Genomic DNA, 23842 nt, shown 5'->3' with positions numbered 1-23842 from the left:
TGTTTTCTTTCTATCTTTTCCAATACATTTAACTAAAATCAAGTAACCACAAATTATTGTGTATACAGAACAATGCTTGTGCTGTTTCTGAATCAAGTTTTCTCTTATTTGAACTTTTCTTTCATCCTAGTGGTCACTCAGGCAGCTTGTTTTCTCCCCCAGCATGCAGCTCCTAGAAATGTAGGACATATGCTTGCTTGGTTCATCATCTAGGTTATTACTGAAATATCTAATAAGACTAGATCAGGTCAGGTCTTCTGGATAGTTGTGTGGTACTATCCTCAGTTTGACAATGAGCCACAGAAAATCACCCAGTCCAGTATTTCCGGCTGCCCCGGTCTTGCTTTAGCGCTGCCATCTAACACAACATGGGGAGCTAGCCTGTTCATGAGCACATTGTGAAAGACAGTATCAGAAGCTTTACTAAAATCAAGATATAGAACACATACTGCCTCCTCCTACTCAAATGCCTGTTAATGGATCATAGGAGAAAAATATTTTGATCTGACACAATTCCTTCTTGGAGAAGAACATATTGGTTGTCAGTTACCTCCTTGTTTTCTTCTAGCTATTTACAAATAGTTTGATTACTTGTTTTAATGCTCCTTTTTATTTTTGTTTCTTTCCAGAAAATGAGATTTGAGTGACTGATATAATTCTCTACTCTTCCTTTTCTCCCTTTCTAACATATTTATCCTCTTCAGTATCCTGGACTGCTCACTGATCTTCTGTTGAGTGCTAAGGGTAACCACCAAATGTCCCAGAGACTGCTCACCATGTCCTTTATAAAAACTATTGTCAAGCCCAGCTGATTTAGTTCAACCAGCCTAAGAAACTTCTCACCATTTCTTTCTCTATTCAAGCCCAACTACCACAGTAAGTGGATTCAGAAGAGCAGTAATGGTGTACCTCTGTGTGAGTACTGGAAATAGGGGTTTGACATCATAGCTCTCTCGGCAGCACTGTCTTACCAAGTCCAGGACAGCAACAGAAGCCAGATAAAATGTGCCCACAAACCCTCAGGTTTTTTTATAAGGCAGAGGTTTCTTGGGGCAGGTGGTAAAAGCTAACTGCCTCTTTCCATTTTGGGGCAGCCGGATCATGCATGGACAAAAGGAACATAAAAATCTGGCTGTTCCCAAGCATGAGATTCAGAGGCTGATTTGGGTATCCAGGCATTTCCTACAAAGGAACCATCTTTTTGTTCTCCTGCCTCTCTCTCAAACAACACTGTGTGGGAACAGCATAAATGTAAGAAAGCAAATGGGCTTATGAGCGTCAGGGGAAAATAAGTTTCTTACATCCTGTGTGAGGGGAAAGGAAACCAGCAGTGTTTAGCCTTTTTGGTAGCGAAGAAACCCCCCAGTTTCTGTGCCTCATGCAGAGCAGAGGCTCTGGTTGTACTGTGGTAGATGAAATGCCCATGTGCGTTGATCAAGGTCAGATTTCTGGCCAAGAAAATGTAGATGGGGTTTGTAGGATTGTTTTTTGTAGCACTGCTGGTTCATTCCCATCTGAAGCCCCTCAGACTGTGGAGGTGGTGGGTGCAGTGAATTCAGCTGCCAAGCACCATCATGCTGGAGGGGGCTCCCCTGCTGTAGGACATGAGAGAGAGGCAGCTCGCTGGGGTGTGAACGTGAGCCAGCCAGGTTGCAAATCCCCCAAACTGTCCTCATGCATGTGGCATGTGCCATCATTGGGCTGCACAGCGAGACAAGCAGGTGTTACCTGAGCTCTCAACCCTGAATTTACTACCCACGGCTTCACTGCAGCACGTCAGGAGCTGCAGGGCTCTGTGGCAGCTGGGGCTAGCTGCTTGCTCCTGAGAGACAGCACTCAACACGTTCTGTGTTGGGAAATTGCGGATACAGTTATCTGCCACGGCATGGGCACTGTAACACAAGCTCCTTTGGGGTCCCCTAGCCAGCAAAGACTGACCTTTTCCTATCCTTCTAGACCAGGGATAGGGCTCAGAAGATGCCATGAAGACTCCTGTCATAGTCTTGGGCAGCTCTCTGCAACATGAACAGTGACTGAGGGCATGTGTGGGGCTCACTGACCTCCAGGAACACTCTGGTGTGGCCCCATACTAAGAGAAGATGGGTCAGTGGTGACCACAGTAGATGAAAAGAGGTTTGTTGTGTATGGGATTGAAGGCATCGTGCTTCCTGGTGCAGCATGGGCACAGCCATTCTGCTCTGGGCCCTCAGGCTGAACAGCAAGTAAACGCCATCTGCCCTGATCTGGCTTCTGCTGTGTGTCACAACCAGTGGCTGTACCCCCAGATACTCACTGCATCTGCAAAGAGGCCAGGAAAGGTGCACTCTCCTTTCTAATAGAGTCAGGGTCTCCTTGCAAATAGTGATTTAGAGGTTTTTCATGGGCAAATTTCCTTTTGGGCTTGCTTTCACATTTTGGGGTCTATGGAAAAGGTCTAAAAAGTACTAGTTTGAGTTTCTTTCCTGCTTCTTTTTCTGATCCTAGCATTACTGTGAAATAAACATATTTTTACATATGCCTTTGGTATATAAGATACATAATACCTGCCTATATGTGGGGAAAAAAGTAATCACGATTGGATTGCTTGCTTTGCTGGAGGATTGCCTGGGAGTCTGAGTGTGCAAACCCTGACCTGCTCACTACAGAACTGATGCTGGTGCATTCTCTAAACCAACAAATTCTCCCACTTGTTAATTGCACAGTGCAATTATATAAGTGTTAGGGAAAAGAGATACCATCACAAATGTAAGCAATCTTGTCTAAAAATCCTCTTTATACACAGTCTATCACTCTCTTATTTTGGGATGTTATTGTTTTGTAATTACTGGGTATAACCATATCTAAATTCCTAGAATAATCATACTAACTAATAAACATTGACAAGCTCATCTAACAGATTGCAGCAAAAGCCAAAGTAGGGGGCCATAGTTGGTTTTGTTTTTCCCTTTGTAGATCAATTTCAACTCCCAGAGAAAATGACATGTTTTGAAGTGCTTACTGCAGTCGACTTTACTGGAATAGGTAGATACAAAAATAGATGAAGGTTTATCAAAAGCTGTAGGTGCTTGGCTGAAAATAGGTTTATTTCTTACTCAGAAACTGGTAAGTGTGAGGAAAAAATGGCTTCTCTTCTAGTTTCTGGGTGCTCATTTTAAGTGTAACAAATATTTCACAGTTTTTTGTTGACACAGGAAAAAATTGTTGCCTGTTTTATTCTGAACTAGATTTTACATTCCTTTTCTCAAGGCACATCAAATTGTTTATAACTTTTCTCCCAAACTCATTTTATGGTTTTGAGAAAGCTGGTTTCCTCCCATCTTCTTGTGGTCATCAATGGAATTCTTGGTGGGAACTGCAGCACATGGTTCCCTTTAGGTCACCATACCCACACGGTATGAGGGTTGGTGTTTAAGGCCTGTTTGAGCAAGGTAAATAAACAAGTGCCACCATTAGCTATGCAGATAATCCCAAATTAGTGGAACTAATTTAACTCAGTGTTAAAGTTACCTACCACACTGACTCATGTCCCAAAGCTTTTTGTGACTTTTTTTCTCCCCCCTGTGATAAGCTTGTGAACAAGTTTTCTTTTAATTAAACTATTATGTTCTCACAGAGCACTTTTTAGCCTTCAATATGTCACTTACTTCATACTCATCTTCTAACCTTCCAAACCCACATCTTTGCCAGACTGCCAATGTAAAATAAAATTCTGGATCTTTCCCCCAAGCATTTCCTGAAATCTTTTTTTTCCCCCCTGTCATTATATAAAGTGCTATGGTGCTCTTTCTTTCAAGCTTGCCATCTGGATGTCATTCTTGATTTTGTCTCTTTTTAAATATGCATATTCAGGCTAGACCTGAAATGACGCAGCTTCTTTCTGTGTAACAGTTCTAAAAGCTCTACTTTCTTTCCCAGGCGCTTCATCAAAACTTTGGTCATATCTTCATCATCTCGGGTCTTGTTATTTCGAGTTCTTCCTTTCTGTTATAAAGACTTGCATTTTCTACTTCCCTAGGGATATGCAAACTAGTGCAGTGAAACTTCTTTTCCTGACTGACCATACAAACCCCTTTTGAAACATCTTCCCCTACCACCTCATATCGATCACGAGTTTCTCATCTTCAGCTTCTTGGCACCTCACCACTCAGTCTTTCCCAGGTTAGCTGAACCTGAAATGAAACTTGGGAGTGTGTGGTATCCTCATTTCCATGTCTTTAATCACATGCATACTCTTTGTCTCCTGAAACCAAGTCTCACAGCTGGGGCTGCTCCTGATGGAAGATAGGTGCTGAATGTTTGCCAGGGCTCAGGATACAGGGAGCACTTCCAGGGCTGGCTCTGCCCTGGCTGCCCTGGTACACTCCTCTAGAGTGTCCAGCTTCTGTCCATTGGCAGCACAGTGAGTAAAAGACAACTGTTTCCACGTCTAAAATTACTATTATGCATAGATGTTTGAACACCTGAGGTTTTAGTCTATTAACAGATCTGTACTTGGGAACCAAGGAATCAGATATCCTGTTGCAATAGTTTACTTAGAGATTAATGTTTCTTTAAACTCATTGAAATCTGCTTTTCTTGTCACTGCCACGCTTGACAGTGCAGTTCACTGGTTACTGTACTAGTAGCCAAGTGTAAGATTGTAACTTATCAAAAAACACCCAATATTTGACAAACTAGCAGCAGTTTCACTTCACCATAGTCTGTACATAATTAAGAATCAGAAGACTTGTCCTGCTGGCTTAATACTCCTGATCCTGATAGTGGCCAGTTAGTGATTCATACAGGAGAGCACTAGAACCAGGACATGTGTAAAGTAACTGGTTTCTCATAGCCAATCTGCCTTCAGGCTGCCAGAGTTTTAGAAACTTCCTGAGTCAAAACTCTGTCCCTGCTTACTGTGCTCAGTAGCTGCTTTATGCTCTGTGACTTTGTCTAACCTTTTGTCACTCAGATGCAGTTTTGTTTTCCACAGCCCCTTGAGGCAGTAGCTTCCACACTTCGATGATTGTCTGCTGAAAACAGTATCTTTTTTGGTTTGCTTAAATTTAAGGGTGCCCGTTAGTTCTCCTCTTTTGAAACTTTCACTGTTCAACTTCTCTGTGCTGCTCAGGACTTTACAGACCTCTGTCATATCTCCCACTCACTTATCTCTTTTCCGAACTGGAAAATGTTAGGCTATGTGTTCTCTCCTGTGTGAGTTGTTCCTTATTTCTGATCTGCCAGGGCAACAAGGAAGCGGATGTGAAAAAAGCAGCTTATCACTACAGGAGAATACCAAGCCAACAGGGCTGAGTCCTGGAATTCCTCTTCCAAAACACAGTTGTGAATCCCGGTGACAAAGGGTCTCCCTCCCCTCTCTGTCATACAATTGCCCCATTAACTCACAAGGTTTGTTTCCTGTGTGTCAAACACTCTTCCCCTCCACTGAGACAGAATGAGCATTGAAGGATGTTATTCATAGCCTGGGTTTTGGTTTTAAGGGTTTTGTTTGTTTTTGTTTGTGTGCTTGTTTGGGGTTTTTTTGTTTTGTTTTAAGCAGAGAAATCCAGTGAAAGAATTGCAAAGGTCAGCATGACAAATTAGGAAATGCTGGAATTCAGGATGTGGGTACATCATTGATTTACCCCCACGTGTGTATCTGGTACCATATTAGCTCTTAATTAGTTCCACACTCTTCTTTCTCTGTGGACCTCCAATAGCTGCTGTGTCAGTGCCGACTGACTGGGCTGTTGTGGCCAGGAGGTTTCTCCCTGTGGGACCCTCAACTTGCTTTGCGCAGAGCCAAGATGTGCATCCAGGGCAGAAAGCTTGGGTTTCTCGGGCAAATAATCAAAAGCTTCCCTGGATTGCCTCCCTACACAGACCCTGTGCTGTGCAGGGCAAGTCCCTTCAGCAGAGATTTCATCCATGGCAACTTCTTCTGGTGTTATTTGCAAGGTAGGAGGAGTATTACAGACACACGGGCAAAACATGGTGTCCAGAAACATACTGGACAGTGAACTATGACCCAGATACATAGATCAGCACAGCACTAGCCTTTCTTCAAGAGACATAGTAGAGGTACGAAGGACCAACGAGGCTGCAACTAGAGTGCTGTGACCACCTATGTACAAGGATAAGCATGCAGCTGTGACAGTTGGAGACAGGGTGGCCTTGATCTAAATGGCCTAAATGGGTGGCAAACCCATTCATGGTCCCATGAAAACCTGATAAAGAGTGAAGAAGGGTTAAAGTCTCTGGCTTTCTGCCCCCTCCCCCTGCCTTTTTTGCCCCCTGGTGAATCTGTATCTGACGCTTTCGCTTTAAACCTCCCTTGCTACCTTGGCAAGACCCCTCTACTTAGGAGCAGCAACACCTCCCTTCCACTTCCTGGGTATTCACAGTGCCCGCAATAAGGCACCGGGCGGCGGAAGGCGGGGAGCCAACGAGGAGGAGAGAAGAGACACCAGGGGCTACAGACACAAGGGAGCGGTGCCGAGGAGCCGAACCAGGACACTCCCCTGCTCTCAGAGCCTCGGGAGAACAGCGGTGAGGCGGTGCCACAGGCCTCGCCTCCTCATGAATATATGAGCATCGTTAGCTTAGCGCCGGGGATACCCCGCCCCATCATGCATATGCAAGATATCATCAGCTCGGCGGCGGGGGTGTCCCGCCCACTAATGAATATGCTAGCGCTTATTAGCATGGAGATGAGGTAGGCCCCGCCCCCCCGGCGGCCATTTGTAGCCGCGGTTCCCTGGCTGCGGGGGCGGGCGGTGCTCGTCCGTTCGGCGCTGCCGCACCGCACCGTGCGGCGGGGCTGGCGGCGGAGCGCAGGGGCGGCGGCGGGGCCTTGCAGCTGCTAAGCATCGGAGTGCCGAGAAAGAGAAGGAGGGCGGGAGGCTGAGAGGCGCCGGACCCGGCGGCGCTGCCGCGATCGGCTCCGCTCGGTTCCCCCATGGCCGCGGGCTGCAGGGACGGCCCGGGGCAGGAGAAGTACCGGCTGGTGGTGGTGGGCGGCGGCGGCGTGGGCAAGTCGGCGCTCACCATCCAGTTCATCCAGGTGAAGGGTTGCGGCGTCTAACGGGGAACCGCGCCACCCGGTCGCGGCGCCGGGGCCTGGGCGCTGCCCGGCACGCAGCGCGGGGGGGTGTCGGGGCCGGCGCGGCGGGCGGCAGCTCCAGGAGGCGCCGCGGGCTGGCGGCGGCGGGGCTGCCGGGCGTGGAAGCGGGAAGCCAGGGCGGGGAAGCGGCAGCGTGACCTTGAGGGGTCTGGGGCAGCGGTTGGGGTGCGTCGCCCCGGGGCGGTGCGAGCCCCCGGGAAGGTTCTGGAGGGCGGGAAGGGCGGACGCCGACGCCGGCCCCGGCCCGCAGCGGGCCTCCGCCGCGCTGTGTGGCTCCGGAGCCTGGCGCCGCCCGGTCGGGCTCGCACGGCGGCGGGGTCGCGGGGTGGCCGAGGCGCCGGGACCGGCGGCTTTCCCCAGTGCCGCGGGCGGGTCCGGCTCCGCGCTCCGCCCGGGAAGCGGCAGTCGCGGTAATCGGCCGAGGGAGCAGTGACACTTGGCGTCCAGCTCCGAAATAGCTGCCCCAGGACTGAACTGCGCCTGTCGTGCCGGCCGGCGAGGGGCTGTTGCAGCCCCCCGGAGGGGAGAAGGCTTTGCAGTGGAGCGGGTCCGCTGAGCTACCGCTAAGCAACCAGCGCCCAGCGCCCACCGCCCTCTGGGCTCTTGCTGTTGATGTTTCAACTTCTAGATAATTAAACTTTTAAAATCCGTCTTCCAGTAAAAAGCGTGATAAAATAGGTGATGTAAACTGTGCAGTATTAGTCAGACGAGAGGGTCCTTTTTTACTGTTCTGCCACTAATGCAGGCATACCTCTTTATTTGTTCTCTGCCCTGTTGCTCTCAGCTCTTGTACTGCTGTTGCTAATCCACTTCTGTTTGTGGTGGAAGGAGGAGGCAACTGCTTACGTTCTTTTTGCTGGCATTGCCGGTGGCAGATCTGGGGAGAATGACTTTGGTTTTAATTCTACCGAGGAGAGGCTGTAATACTCTACCTGCCCTTAAGACAGACTGCTTGACAGCAAGGCAAAACTGTCATTTAATACTTAGGGCAGTGGTACTCTCAAATAATACTTTGTTAGGTGATCTGATAGCAAATAGAATATTTTTTTTAAATTTTTTTTTTTCAACAATGTTCCTATCTATGTTCCTTGGCTGTAACGTTGAGAGCTTAAGCTCTGCAGCATAGCTTTCTGCATAGTTTCTGAGTAATGTGGAAAACAGCGCTTTCAGAATCTGTGTGAGAACTGGATAACTAAATGTTTGGTAGATCCAGTACTGTACAGGATGTTAGAGTAACTGACACTTGAGGAGAATGAGTTGTTTGGAAATCAGCTTGAATGGTACATGTGAGGTGGATCAGAAATACTGTTGTGGAGGTGCTGTGTTTGTCAGATGTGTGGATAGCTGGTCAGGTACTGGTGAGATACTGACTTGCTGCTGTTTGAAGGTGATGGGCTAGAATAACTGCAGTCCTCTCTGCCTGTGGATTAAATTTATGATTGCTTGTATATGAAGATAATTAATTACTGTGGTTGACTGAAACTGGTTTAGAATGGCTTTCACTCAAATATGTTACCGCTGCTTTAGATGGTATTGCCTGCATCTTCCTCTGGACATCTAAATTGGTTCTGACAGTAATGTGTGGAACTAGATGTGGCTTCAGGTCTGAGATGCTGCTGTCTTACAAAATGTTGCCAAAAGGGTTTCTGGAGGCCCTAGCCATGTTAAAGGCATTTGGATAATTTTAATGGCACTAAAAATAAATAAATAAAAGCTGTAATTTCTATTAAAACCAAAAGGAGGAGGAAAAAAAAAAACCTACAGAGCACACCTGATGCTGTGAGATGTTAATTTATTTTAGCAGCAGTAAGGTTCTGCCAAGTGCTGGATAAGTTAAATATTTGATGCTGGTAGAAATTAATTCTTTAAACCAAAAGCTTGAGCTATGCCTCTGTAGAAATAAAAGGTTTGGCTCAATTGCAGTGACTTGACACCTGTCTGCCAGCAAGTATCTGCAAAAGAGGAACCCCTGTGCCTGCTTCGTTGCAACTAAAGATCTCTTCAAATTAATAGCACAAAAAGAAATAGCTCATTTTGAAATAATGTTGAGGGAACAGCAATGTAGTGTTAAGCTGACATGTTGAGGGTGATTTTTTTCTAAACAACTTGCTGTCAGTTTGTATTAAGTTATCTGCATCTTTTTGCCCTCCCAGCTGCTTGATCTTGAAATAAAATCTTCCTGCCACAAAGTGGCATTTAGTGGAAAACTCAACCTTCTGACGAAAAAAAGAGAAGTAGCTGGGAGATAAAGACCTTCTGAGCAGAATCTCAGGTACTGTGGAGAAGAGTTTTATATTGTTTCCATGCTTGCTGTGTAGTTAACAGGCAATGAGAGATGAGGCTTGGTGTATTATTTATATACCACAGTACCTTCCTGAGTTCTTCAAGCTATGATGTTATCAAGTGCGTGCAGTGCTGTGCAACCACTAATGTAGTTTCTGTATGGCAAGTGAGTTGCCAGATAGGTTGTTTCTCTTTTGAGATGGCACAGAAATGGCTCCAAATTGTTTTAAAACCGATTACAAACTACTCACATGCTTAATTTTTTGGAATGTCTTTGGGTTAAGTGACAAACTTGTTGCCTTCCCCAAAACGTGGATCAGCACTAGCTCTCTCCACATGACAAATCTTCATGTCAGTGAAGGATTTAAATTCTTCTTTGCTTTTTTGTTGCTTGTGTTTAAAATACGGCTGTCACCAACTCCGTTCTGAAGCTTAAAAAGGAAAGGTTCTTCTTACAGATACTAGCAAATATTTCCACATTTGGTCTTGCTTTCTTATAATCTTCTATTTAATTTTTCAGTTAGTCAGTACTCAAATACAGATACTGCCTTTACTTTGGTGCTGCTCATTATTTTCCAGTAAACAAGAATATTGTGGTGCTAGGATATGGGAAAGCATGTGCCATGACTTGCATTGTGTTTTTGAATGATGAAGAGGGATTCATCTTTGAAAATGGGGAAACACTTTCTTCATTTCAGATGAAATAAATGAGAACAGGAGGAATGAGCATGTGAGAAGAACCGGTTCGTCTTCTTTCCTCTGCCAGCTCTCTAGGGTTTGTGCGCAGCACATCCTTTCCAGCCTTGTTTAGGTGTTGGTTAGGAAACAGAGCATTCATTCTTACAAGAGTAGTAACGGCTGAGGTTGAGCTCTTATTGTGGTAGTGATCAGCGTGGCTCCTGTGTGCGAGAGTATCAGTTCCTACAGATTGTTGTGCCTGTATCTGAGCTGAAACAACAATGTTTTTGTAAAGAGACTGAGTGAGCAAGCCCATGTCATACAATGAAAGCTTTTTCATGTACTGGGTTCAGCATTGTTGTGCCAATTAGTTCAGTGCAGTAGGAATGGTACATGAGGTGTAACTGGCCGCTTGTATGTAATTACTTGTGGTCTTTGGGTTCGCTTGTCAGAAGTTCATTTAACAACTTGGAGAAACTTTAGAGTACAAATTAGCAGATGAAAGCTTTCAGTGGTTAGATAACTGGTGTGTTCCTCAAAATTCTTCCTCTGGGGAGATAAAAACAGCTCAATATTGCTGTTGGTGGGCCAGGATATTCTGGAAATACCAAATCATTTCCTTTAAATCAGGATATGATATATGAACTTACTGCTGTCGAATCTGTGCACAGTTAAGATGGGAAGTGAAGATGTTTTAATTGTAGAGGAGAGCTTTGTCACAGCTATAAAATTTAGGAAAGCAGCAGAGAGTGGTAGTTCACCATTATGCCATAGTATTTTGCAGAACTGTAAGTGATAGAACTAAACATTCCTTCTTTTATTTAAAACATACACAAACAATCCATCACGCTCACATCCCAAGGGGCAGAAAACTTTCAAAATGCTTTGCAGCCAGTTAACTGGCCCCTGAGCAGGCTGAGGTATTTGGGAGTATGAGCTGTGCAGAGCACACAGCTGTTGCCACAATAGCTTTTCTCCAGCTGTCATGCAGAGGTCTGTCACAAAATACCCCACATTCCCTTCTAACTCAGCCCTTTGTAGTATTCAGGTTTCCTTGCTCAAAGGGAGTACAGCCTAGCAAATACCTAATCGCCCTCTGTTTTTTGTTGGGTTTTTTTGGTCATTCTGCAGTTGCCACTTACTTCATGCTTTTTTTCCCCCCTCTGTTAGACTGAACAATGTATAGCTAGTTTTGGTGGTATACAGCAAGAAAGCTGCTAATGTTTTATTCTTTGAAATCTGCTCCACAAAATAGTGGATGTTTTTGATCCGAATTGCTAAAATTATTTGTCACACTTTTTCCTCTTCGTAGAACTGGAGCTGTTGTTTTATGACATTGACATGTATATTTTTGCATACAGAGTAGACTTTGGTGGCTTACAAGACTGTATTAGTTAATAAATGTCACTAGAACCTTGAGAGGGTATTGGCTGGATGTAATTCAGCGTGGCTGAGTTGAGCTTAGTTTGTCAGTCAGCCTGTTGTTAACTGTGGTAATGCATGGACACGTTTGAAGCTGCTGAAACACTTTGAGTGTATCAATTGTAATTGTATGCAGGGGTTCAGTGTTTTGTTTGTTTGGGGGTTTTGTTGTTTTTTACTGATTTTGTGCTGCGTTTGCAAGCATGATTTTTACTGCCCAATTTGTGAAATAAAATATTTTTCCTAAAGTATTTGTAACAAGTTCTGATGGGAACTGAACTTACTGTTCTAGTAAGTAGCAAAATGGCTTAGATGTAGATTTGTTGACTCTTCAAATGTTCGTATCAGATGCTTGTCTGAAAGCAAGCATATATGACTTGCAGATGGGTGGTGAGCAGCTGTTTCAGACTTGTTTTCCCTCCTTTTACTTTTCCAAGCTGATACTTTCACAGGACTGTTATTTCTCATTAACTAACAACAAAGCTGAAGGTGAATTCTCTCAAAGTATCTTTTGTCTTTGATATATCTGTTGGACAAGAAAAACAGCTTCTTCTGAGTTCTCTGGTAAAGCTCTGAAATGCAGTAGTAAAACAGATTGAAAAGCAACAACTGAAAATGCAGCTGGTGTTCCACAGGCCCTGATGTCTTCATGTACCACTTCTGTTGGCTAGACTTGGGGGATGTGCAAATCCCTTTGCAGTTCCTAGGTACTCTGACTAACCGTTTCTGACTGTCAACAAAAATGTTCTTCAAGTAAGCACATAAGAAATCAAAGGCCTAAAATGCCACGAATTCCAGGGAGCAGATTCATGCAGGGCTACACCAGCGCTGATGGGCTTACATTTTGATAAAGTGCGGGGCCTCCTTGCCCTAACTGGTACGCTGTAATGCAAGGTGGCAAAACACAGTTTAGGAGAGTGAGCTACTGATTGTTGGCATCTGTTGAGGTTAAAGGTGGGAAATAAAAATCCTAATCAAAACAAAGCACTTGTGATGCAGTCACCTGGAATAATAAGGGCTGCTTGTTACACTTCTTGTGAAACTTGAGCTGCCTGGCTCCCTGCTTCCTAGAGCACTGCTACCAAACAAAAGATTTGTCTCGCTCTGCTTAGTTGTAGATCTACAGCCTGGAAAATTTAGTAGATGACTTCAGGCTTAACTTGCAGGCAAGAAGGAAGGAGTGGTTTGCATGTTAGTGCTCTGGTAGAGCTAGCAATGGTATAATGCACCGTAACTTAGCCAGCAGGGATGCGGCGGATTCATGTCTGTGTAGGCTAGAACTGAGCTGGCTTCAAAAGCTGGCATAAATTTGGAGTAGTGCTTAAATTGAGATACGGGTCATTCCAGTTTTGAGGAATTTACAAGCCTTTCCCAAAGTGAAATTCCTTTGGGATAACCACAGTGCAGTCACAAGGCACCTTTCCATGTGTTAACCCCTAGCAGCAGTTGCTTTTATATAGCAAGTAAATATTGATGTACCTTCTGGTTATCAGGTTGTCTTCTGCTGCCACTTGCACAAGGAGTGCTGGCACAGCTTCCCAGATTATTGGCCGACATGCCCTTTGCACTCGTGGGGATGAATAGGCAGCCGCTGGCCCATAGCCCTGTTCCTCCTTCCCATGCTAGAGGGAGAGGCTTCTGCTTCTGGTTTTGGCTGAACCTCTGAATTCCAGTATTCAGTAGTGGTGGTAGAGGGGTGGCTCTTAAAAGTAGAGCCCTTTTATTCAGAGCATTTTGAAGGACCCGAATGGCTTATGTTTGTATACCTTATGCAACCTGTCTGCATTTGCCAGAAGTGTTACCAGCACCAAAAATGATGTGACTGAGCTCCTTCATGTACCTGAAAATAAATACCAGCTACATGAGGGGAAATCTTAACAGTCTTCTGCCTAGCTAGTAGGAAGATAGGAAGGTCTGCAAAATACCTAAATTAGTCACTGTCTGGGTCTAGACTGAAACAAGTGGGTAACTTCTCCATTTGATTCTGATGGTTCAGGTGGCTTAACTCCCCTGATTTGGTATTCTTATCTTCAAATATGACTGTAAGCATTATTAAAGGAAAATGTAATGTCCAGGTGGAAGCAACACTTACTATAAATGTGTTCTGTTCCAAGAAGTACATAAAACCAGCAGTAAAACTGAAATCATGCCTATAACTGCTCCTTCAGAAAAAAACAAAACTGTTTTTAAATATATTTAACTTTCTGTTTTACTCTTTCGTATAACATGTCCAAAGATTTCTGGATGCAACTTCAACAAACCAAGACAAACTTGATCTGAAAGGATTGACTGGGACCCAGATTGAAAAGCCTAATTATAAATAATGCCAAGAGTCAATGGTAGATAGTAGTTGGTAGCATGTTAGTACAAATTCAGTTGAGTTGGATCCCAGAGTCTTTTGTTCTCTGCCATTTTTGTGTTCTATCCTGCAACTGAAGCGTGGTGTGGGATAGCCTGTAAGGTACTTTGTGAGAACAGGTGACACACAAGAAAATATTTAATTCCTCTTGTTATACCTTACTTGAAACAGATAATAGACAGAAAGGATGTTTACTTAATCTGTTTGCTTTGTCTTTTCTTACTCCCTGACAATGACACACTATGCTTATACTTGTTTGTCACATCCCGATGTGTAAGCTGCCTGATACACAGTACTGCTTGGAGATGGAGTTTCCATGAGGTTATAATTATTCTTTTACTTTGGTTTTCTTAATAGGTGGTTGATTCTAAGAGGGCTGGTTGGAATGCACTGCATGGGCTGTTCATGGTTAAGTTAAAGAAGGTCACGTATTCGTGTTTGAAGTGCTTGATCTTGCGACTAATCAAGCATTGTGCGCAAAGGCTGCCCTTCATTAAAGTGAGGTCAGGGGTTCTTATCTGCTGCTGGAAAGGGAAAGGCTGGAGAACTTGCACTTTAGCTGTCCTTAAGTATATGCAGAGCCTCAAACCTGAGCTGGGTGGGGGTTGCTGGGGAGGGCTGTAGTGCAGTTCTTCAGTTAGGTGCGCAACTGCCCTCAGTTCTCCTTACAGATGGAGATCCTGTTAAAAGGTTAAGTTCAGTGGTGAACTTCTGTAACATAGAAATGTGTTTGCACAAGAGCTCACAAAGGACTGGAAAAGAGAAGGTGCCTCTGGAAGAGGCTTGTGTGGAACTCCCCAGAGCCATGGTGGAAAGCAAGGGCTCTGCTGAAGCTGTTGCAGGTCAAAGTGGCATGCTGGTGTGACTGGAGAAACTTGACAGTGAGGGCAAGTTAATCATCTGTTTGATTTTTAGAAGGGGCAGCCATTAGGGAGGCACAAGGCTAAGGAAACGTTTTTTACTCTTTAAGCCTGAAGAAACAGGGATTTGCTGTAACTGAGAGTTTAATTTGATATGCCATAGTACTACCAGTAAGGAAAAATGCTCAGAAGGTCCCCGCTCTGCCACAGCAATTCACCACTCCAGCTATTTACTCCATGTCGTTCACTGGACCTCCACAAGCCATCTGAGTTAAAAATAACCAGGGAATGTTTTCACCCGGGATCGGTTACCCTGTCTGCTTCGCTGTGTGGCCCTGCAAACAGCTTCATCTGCCAGTCGTGCTCCTTCCGCCAGCCTTGCACTGGCTTCTCAGCTCTGTCCAGAAAGTAAACTGTAGTTTCTGGTGAATCTAGATAAGAGTGAGTTCAGATGGTAGGAATGTATGCAGAGAGGCACTACTAAAGAGAGCATAAAGTACTAGCTGCCAGGACTAGCGTGCATTAATAATTAACTAGATGTTAGCACTGACACACAAAACTGCTTCAGTTCAAGCAAAAAAATGTGTAACAGGAATAACTAGAGTACTCTACAAAGATCCTGATGCAGAAGGCTCATGAGAAGCATTATTTCTCAGCAGGTTAACCCTGGCTGTACACATATTCATAACTATCACATGTGTCACTTTCCCCAAATCTGCTAAGCCAGAAAATAAAGTTGGGGTTCCAAACAGTTTGCAAGGAAATGAATTTTCTTTTTCCAGCCCTGGTCTGAGTATTCTGTAACTATAATGATACAATATATTGAGTCACTAGTTATATTTGCTAGGAAATCACTGCAGTTACCTGTGTGAGATTTGCTCAGCTTGTATCACAGAGCATTTTCAGCATTCCTCATTTTAGCAGGTAGAAATCTGTAAACCTGCAAGCAAATCTCAGTGTTTTCCTTCTTACGTGGTAGGTATCCCATGAAGTGGTGGAATGCTGGTGATTGTGTGGAAAATCCAGCATCTTTGGGTAGAAAAGTGCTAAATTTTCTGTTATTGGACTTTTGTAGGGTAAGTAAGTGGGATTGTAGTAATGAGTACTGCTTGAGGTAGGAGGTTTCTAAATTGTGTGTTCTTGATAGTATTTCTCTCTCCCTTTCTGAAGGCTCTTTAAAGTCAAATGTAAAAAGTAGTTATTGATAATAAACTTGTACATGCTGCCAACTCTACTACTTAGGAAGAAGATCCTATTAAAAATGTGTATGATGTTTTCTTCTACTAGCTCACTAAGAAGACTTCATTAGCAAAACCAAATAAAGTAACGGTGAAGTATTTAAAAGGATTCTGGCTTTGCATCAGCCAGCATTACTGTGAATGCAGTTATGAGCGTATTTGAACTTTGTCCTGCAATTTCATTTGCAATTTGTCTTTGAAGTCCTCCACAAACATACTATCCTTGCCCTTGCATCTTCCTCTCCTGCCTCTTCCCAGACCCCTAACGTTATCTGAATCTTGACCATATGTCCTGATCATGATTTCCAAGATGCAAATACACATGCTGTATTATTTTGATTTCCCATACTCTGACTTCCTTTTAACTGATCTTCTTCCTCCTTGTGAACCAAATTCTTGCCTTGCTGAGAGCTCTCACTCAACTTGAGATCCTCCTTGGGTCCTTGAAATATCACGGATGATATCTTCCTGTGCTCAGCAGCACTCCTATATTGCTGCAATGAATTCAGAAAACTTTGTTGGTATGTTCTAAACCATTTCCAGACCCTCAAGTTTGAAAGTAAACTGTGAGGCCAAATTCCAGCTTGGTACACAAGCAAGGCGAAACAAATGTATAGGCTAGGCTAAATGTGTCTTACCTTGCTGTCTAAGAGTATTTAAATGAGACCTTTCATACCATAGGGAGAGATGTTCCATCTCTGTGGGGCTGAGGGGGGAGGTGTGTGAGGGGGTAGTTTTTTGTTTGTTTCTAGTAATGAAGTATTCTGCCTGTGGCATCCAGTGGATGGACCACACTGAATATCCTGCCTTGCTGCTTTTAATGCTGGCTCTCAACAGGTTATCACCAACTAACAGTGCTGTTGACTGCTTAGCCTTTGATTCATGTGCTTAGGTTTCTATCTCTTTCAAGTCCAGAGTCTTTTCCTTTAAACTATGGAGAAAGGCATACTAAACCAGTGTGCATCTTGTGTATGGTTTAACTACTTCTCTAGATTTTGGTGCAGTATTATTTTATGTTGTACAGGTGATATTACCAGCTGCTGAAGTACAAAATCTTAAACCTCTCATCTCGTTAGATTGCTGCAGTAACTGAATGTATATGTTTCATTCCATACATGGATTATGAGAGGATTGATCATCTGGAGATACTCTAGAATCATGAGAAGGTAGTTGGGCTGCTCACTGTAACTCTTTGACCATGATTTTAGCATTAAATGAAAATGAGTCTTCAGCAGTGAGAATAATTTAAGATACTTCTAGCAGTTGTGCAGTTCCTAACTGGTTCTGTCACATCACTTCAGCCATCAAGGGTGATGCTGTTAAAATAATGACAAAAACACACATAAAGTTCTCTGGAGTTCATATGGAGCTGAGACCTGTGTGCAGGCAGAACAAGTCATGGAAGGATGGCACAAGCAGCAGCTCCTGCAGCAGGTTAGCCACTGAACATGTGTGTATACCTGCATGAAACCTTGTGCAGCTCTGGTCAAGAGGAGGGAGAATGAGACTTAAGAGTGGTTGCTCTTTCTGTGTAGGACAAACACAAGAGTTGCAAAATGCCTCCTCTGTATAATACTGATGAGCGAGTCCTGTTACCCAATCAGAGGATGTTCAATTGATGGTCTCTCTGACTTTAGACTGTGTCTGATCAGCTCATGGAGCAGGAGGTTTGATTTCTTTCGGGTTCAGCTGGCAATGTTAAGGCCCCTCTGAGGCTTTGAGCTGTTGTGGTCTTCTCACTAGTCTAGCTGCAGTAGGTGCCTCTGCATCCTTCAGACCACAAAGGCTGAAAGCTAGTTCACTACCTGTCAGTAGGTTAGCTTTTTGATCATCTCAAGTTCTGAGAGTATTACTTTGTGTGAAGAGACATTTTTAGATTGTGTCTTACTTGGAAGAAGGCTATTTAAAACCTGAAAAAAATTCTGAATTCCTCTCTCTGTGGCCTAAATGTACTAACAGAAAATATTTTGTCTCCTGTGGGGTTTCTGCTGTGTTTCTAGTTTGTTGGAAAGGTATACCTTTGATGCACACATCTCAAATTCTTTGAATTAAAAAAAGACACATCAGAGCTCAGATTTGGAAGTAGTTAAAAACTTTGTTTGCTCCCTCGAAGTTTTTGCACCCATTAGAACAGATACACTGTGTTTCAGATAACCAAAGGAGTTGTTAATGTGGGTTTGTTTGTTTTTCTCTCTGAAAGTAGTTTTTAGTCATGTATATTCTGCAAAGACTGATGAAATTCACTAATATTTATAAGTTTGAAATTGCCCAATATTGATGTTGTTGGACTGGGAGGGAAAAAGAGCCTCAGATCTGAAGTAGTCAACTTCCTTGTCCCAGTATTATCTGCCTTCTTCCAAGTAAGTTACATTCCACACATTTTTAATAGTGGCTTCCCCTCCTCCATAGCTGCTTTGACTTGTTTTGTGGGAGGACTTGAATATTTCAACTGATAACACCAGAGTTTCTTCTCCCAAAAAAGGAAGATGGTAATAGAATTGTTCACTTAGAGCAGAGTTTGAAAGTAACCTGACCTGTGCTGACTGGATAGCTGGGGTTTTCAAATCTGAGTTAGGGATTTTGCTCAAGGTTGAAGAATTTTGGGTTTTAAGACCTAAAACTGCACCTTGAAATTCTTTGTTCTCTGCATTTCTTCAATTTGCAAAAACTCTGAAGGAAATAAAAGCTCTGCATCTCTGAGGTGATCTGGAAAAGGCACTGGCTGGCTGCCTCCCTGTGTGAGGGAAGGTGGTCAGCCGGAAGAATTTGTTCAGGGTGATTGCTGAAGATGAATAATTTAAGGTGCAGCCACTTGCTTCAGACTAGATAATTGAGACTGAGTTTTCTAACAGCTGAACAGCTTATCTTAAAAGTTTAAAATTTCCTGCAGGGCATATGCTTTAGTTAGCTGGTTTGTACATGAGGACTTCCTTGCCAGTTGAGTAGCCTGAGAAATGTAAAATGTGGCAGCTTTTCTCCAGTGTTAGCAGTCATTATGAGGTGCTGCTGTGATTGCTTAACACTATTTGGCTAGGTGTTTATCATCTTTCTGTAACTTACTCACTGAATGGATTTTGCTACTCCTACCCTCTCCAAAATCTGGAAAATGTGTATTCTAGTTAGTGGAGCCAACCTGTGCTGCTTTATTCCCCTGGGCACCCCACCATGTGATTGCTAGTTCTGTTATCGCTGACTGAACACCTTTTTGTTGGAGCAAGTTCCACACTAGCACTTTTAAGTGTGTGCTGTCACAAACCAGTGGCTGGCTGCTCTCCTAGCAGTGAACTACCATAGTGATTCACAGGAAGATATCCCCAGGTTTGTTTGCAAGTCTTACCTTCAAGATCTGACAATCTTTTCCTACACCTGAAGCATGTGGGCAGTCAGTGCCAAAACATGTTTGAAGAAGACTTTGTTGTTACTTGGCTTGCTTTCTGAAGGAGGAAAACCAAAAAAGTCAACCCAGTGTGTTGATGTGATCTTGATTCTGCTCAAGTCTGTGATGCATGCAGCCTACCTCATCAGTTTTGAGTTTTGGTCATTATCAGAGGTGTTTTAACACATGCACAGGAAATGAGTCCACAAGACTTATGATTTCAATTGAAATACTTTATAATCACAGAATATAGTTGGTTGGAAGAGACCTTCGAGATCATCCAGTCCAACTTTCAACCCAGTACAACAGGGTCACCATGAAACCATGTGCATAAGACCATTCCAACGTTTCATAACCCTTTCAGTGAAGAAGTATTTTCTAATACCCGGCCTACATCTCTTCTGGTGCAACTTGCATCTGTTTCCCCCTAGTCCTGTTGCTTGCCACTAAAGAGAAGAGGCTGGCCCCCTCCTCTCTCCAACCAACTTTCAGGAACTTGTAGAGAGCCAGAAGGTCTAGGCCCTTCATGAGCCTCGTTGCCCTTCTCTGAACATGCTTCAGCAACTCAGTGTCCTTCTTACATAGAGAGGCCCAGAGCTGAACACAGCATTCAAGGTGTGGCCTCACCAGTGCCAGGGACAGGGGACAATCACCTCCCTGTTCCTGCTGGCCACGGTGTTTCTAGTGCTGGAAGACAGCTCAAAAGAGAAAGTACTTTGCATTTAATTGGTAGCATCCACCCTGTCCTTGTAAATAACCTGAGTTTTGCTGTGCATTGAAAGCTGGCAGAGCTGTGAGCGTTCAGAGGTGCTTTCGCATTTGGCTGTGCACCAGTTAACCAGTGAGAGAGAAGACAAGGTGTTCTGCAGGGCTTCTACTTGGTGTACTGATGTGCTGCCTGCCTGGAGACTTCACCTGTGGTTACTGGAAATGTGAATAGTCCATTATTCTAAGTATGAAGAAGTTGAAGAACCTGTTTCTAATCTATAAAAATGAGAGAAGCTAATGTGCTTTCCTGTGGTTTCAGTGCAGAAGGCTGACTGCCTCCGCGTTCCACACTCTGTTTTCTCTTCACTGAATGCTTTTACCACAAGATCACTGCTCAGTAGAACGAGGGAGCGGAAACGGCAATAGTTTGTTTAAAAAGAAAAACAAAACACCAAAACCCCACAATAACTGCTCTGATCAAACCCTGTGCTGTCTAAAACCTTCTGAAAAGTAATCAAATAGAAGGTCTTTACCTGCCACTTACGTTTTTAAGATGGCATTCACTGTACTGCTGCCTCTTTATACCTTTAAACAAAAAGGTTGCTTAAGTTCTTTGCTCAGGAAAACAATCAGATAATGTTTTCACTCATTTAAAGTTGCATTTCAAATGACCAGGGAAGAATATTGCACATTACAGTTTGAATTGAGAAGTTGCCATATCTGATAGAGTGCCTTTAGGTGTTGTATGTTCTTTCCTTCAGGACAAGATGATTGAAGTTATCTTCCTTACTAGATGTATGATAAAGCCACTTATTCAAGTGCTTTTAACCTGTTTATGGTACTAGAGGGCTGCTGTGTGCAGTGAGTTTGGCTAGTTCACCACGAGTTCCTCTCTTCTATACAAGTTATGAATGAGCTGATGCACTTGTTTACTAGCTGCTCAATTTCTATCAATGTGAACTTGTTTGGAGAGAGGAGAACTTGATTTGTTTGGGGATTTTAGTATTGCTTGACTTTATGCTACAGAAACTCCTGGTTTGCCTTTGTTCTTGTGCTTTGCATGGGATACCTAATTCTTCTGATGCTGTTGTGTTCTGCACTCTGGCAACAGCCTCTGCTCAGATTATGGCCTCCAGAAGTGAGGTGGGGAATGGATGGATGGCTTTAGAGGGCTTGAAAAGGCATCCAAAAGCAGCAAGGTTGTATTTCAGGAGTAATGGCTTCCCTCCTGGAAAACCTTGTGGGACCTGTCAAGTTGAAAGACTGTAAACCAGTATAGTGTAGCTGATTGTCATTTGATAGCCTAAGTTTTATTTGTCATGTTAACATGATAAAAAGCACCTTTCTTGTAAGTCACTAGTAGTTTGTGTAGAAATCTAACACTATCTATGCTGCTTGATGGATTCATACTAGTATCCTCTGAGCTTGCTGTCTGCTCTAAGAATATTGGCATAAGTAACTTGTTGGGTTTTCTAAGCAAAATATCTTAATTGTGATCAAGTTACTGAGTAGCTGTGGTGGCAGTAGCTGTTTGCAGAGTCTGCCCTGAAGAAGGCAGCTTACTTCATTAAATATTTGTTACAAATTAATAATCATAAAATTGGAGAGGAACAGCAGCAGGTGGTGGAACCAGCTTGTCTTAAGTGGAAAATAAGACTACCATGATGGAGTGTTTTTTCCCCTAGTGTCTCTGTCCTCACTTTGATCATATTAGTACATGGTTTAGATAGCTTACTGATGCTTTTCATGACCTTACCATGGGTTTTTTTCCCCCCATGCATCAGAGGTACACCTGTGTTCCCCACCTAGTGATGCTGTTGTCTTCAATTGATGCCCGTAAAGGAATGTTATATAGAGAAACTCCCATGTGTCCTCTAATGCAAATGAGGTAACTCATGTGGTCTGGTGGCTCTCTGCAGGTTGTGGGCAGCTTTTAAGTTTAGAAAACAAGTTTATTTGAGAAATTATGTAAATTCTTTGCAAGAGTGAGAACACACAGGGGACAGAAGGGGAATCACCTTGCTGGAAACCCCCAGAGCACATCTTGACTATATGGTGTTACTAATATGAAGTATCTGAATTTGAACCTTTAGTCTTTAACAAGCCTGAAAATCCAAAAGCCTGCCAGCCTTGAGGATGGGCTGATGAACAGATCAACATGAGCACAGTGCAGGAGAGTAACAAATGCTTTACATATTTAGTGATGTGCCTCTCGTATTTTCCCTTAGAACTTGAAAGCCTGCTAAAATACGAGATTGTGCTTTAGTCAACACAGGAGTATAAGGAAAGTGAGATAATAATTGAATCTATTCAAGTGAAATTTAGTCAAGAGCTGTCCTTGAAGGTTTGTGTGGACACATGGGTGGTTATGAAGATTTAGCTGTGCCTCTCTTAGTAAGAAGTCCAAACAGAAAACTGGGCTCAAACACGTTTAAATCAGCATAGAAAGTCACAATGTTGGAAAAGGCTGAGAAAATATTTACCTGAACTGAAATCTGTTGTTCATAAACTGGTGGTACTTCTGCCCTTTCCTAGTTGAGGTGGGGCATTTCCCTGAAGCAAGCTGTGTGAAAGAATAAAATAGTATCAGAAGAAATGAAAGACCTTTGGAGAGGGGAGTCTGCTAAGCCCTGGGACATCAGCAGAAAGACAATACTAGAAATACCTCGTGAAAGGGTTTGGGTCTGCAACACAAATGATTCTTCCAAGTCTTTCATGATGGATTAGGTAAAGAGCAAGGGAAGAATGCAGGAAGATGAGCGTTGTAGGTCTGATGGGAGTTTGCATTCTTTCAATGGTTTTAAGATCTATAGAGTTATTTAATAGTCTCCAAAGTGTTTGCTACTATACTGTAGGGTGAGCATTTTGATGTTAAAGCCTGTTTAGCATCATTAACTTGCTAACCAATCACTTAAGCAAAGCTGTGCTGACAAGATTTAGATGACAGAACCAGGAGTGGAGAATGGCTGTCTCAGTGCTGTGCCATATATGGCTAACTTTATGAGGAGCACTTGTTTTTCAAACAACAAATTGCAACCCCCATAGTTTCATGAGAAAAGCTCTTCACTGGAGAGCTCAGGGTTTGCCTGAGCATCCAGCTCTTCAAAGAAACAAAACTTTCCTTTTAGCGGTTTATGCATGCTTCTGAATGAGGCTGTCTATAATGTTCACTCTCCATTTGATCTTTAAGGTCTTCTTCCTCTTGGAGGAACCTCACTCACAAATTGTGGACAGAGAACTATTCTAGAACCTGCTCTCATGTACTGCTAAACAGGATGTTGGAGAAGAGACTATGACACCTTGCTTTCCAGTGACCCCAAGGTCTACACAACTAGGAAATCATAGAATCATAGAATGGTCTGGGTTGGAAGGGACCTCCAAAGGTTCAATGGCTCAAAATGTGAATTCCCTAAACAAAAAGGATTGTCTGTGGAGGTAGTGTTTAATGCAGATAATGTTTTTAACTGTTCCTTAGAATCAGCTCCACCATGGGAAGTGATGCTGCTCGGTGGAAAAACTGCCCTGCTCTCATTTGCCTTCTTTACTGCTACCATAAATGGCCTTACTGTAAAAACACTTGTTGACTCCGTGTGGTGTCTGCTAATATTGATGAATGTTTGCTTGCAGTTTCTTGATGTGGTTTGTAACATGTGGCTTTTTGTAATGTGAAAGCAGGTATTTGCACATAAAACTGGTGTTTGTGGCGTCGTATGGTGTGAAGCAGATCTTAACTGAGGTCTGCTAAGCCTCCTCTTCATCATACTGTGTGGCTGGGTTTTGTTAACTGAATGAGGGTGGAGAAGGTATTTAGTTTGC

The 23842-nt window shown here is 43.4% G+C and overlaps 1 protein-coding gene across 1 annotated transcript in view; it reads left to right on the top strand.

Annotated features, from left to right (window-relative positions):
* The first annotated feature begins 6731 nt into the window (after positions 1 to 6731).
* Positions 6732 to 23842, top strand: part of RRAS2 (RAS related 2) — a 47312-nt gene continuing 30201 nt past the window's right edge. Inside the window, exon 1 of the mRNA XM_054171775.1 lies at positions 6732 to 7042. Coding sequence (XP_054027750.1) covers positions 6938 to 7042 — 105 coding nt within the window. The 5' untranslated portion in view covers positions 6732 to 6937. The remainder of the gene's footprint in view (positions 7043 to 23842) is intronic.

This window comes from Dryobates pubescens, chromosome 22 (genome assembly GCF_014839835.1).
Source record: "Dryobates pubescens isolate bDryPub1 chromosome 22, bDryPub1.pri, whole genome shotgun sequence".
Classification (NCBI taxonomy): Eukaryota; Metazoa; Chordata; class Aves; order Piciformes; family Picidae; genus Dryobates; species Dryobates pubescens.
Note: the sequence above shows the minus strand (reverse complement) of the source record. Positions and strands in the feature narration are given on the sequence as shown.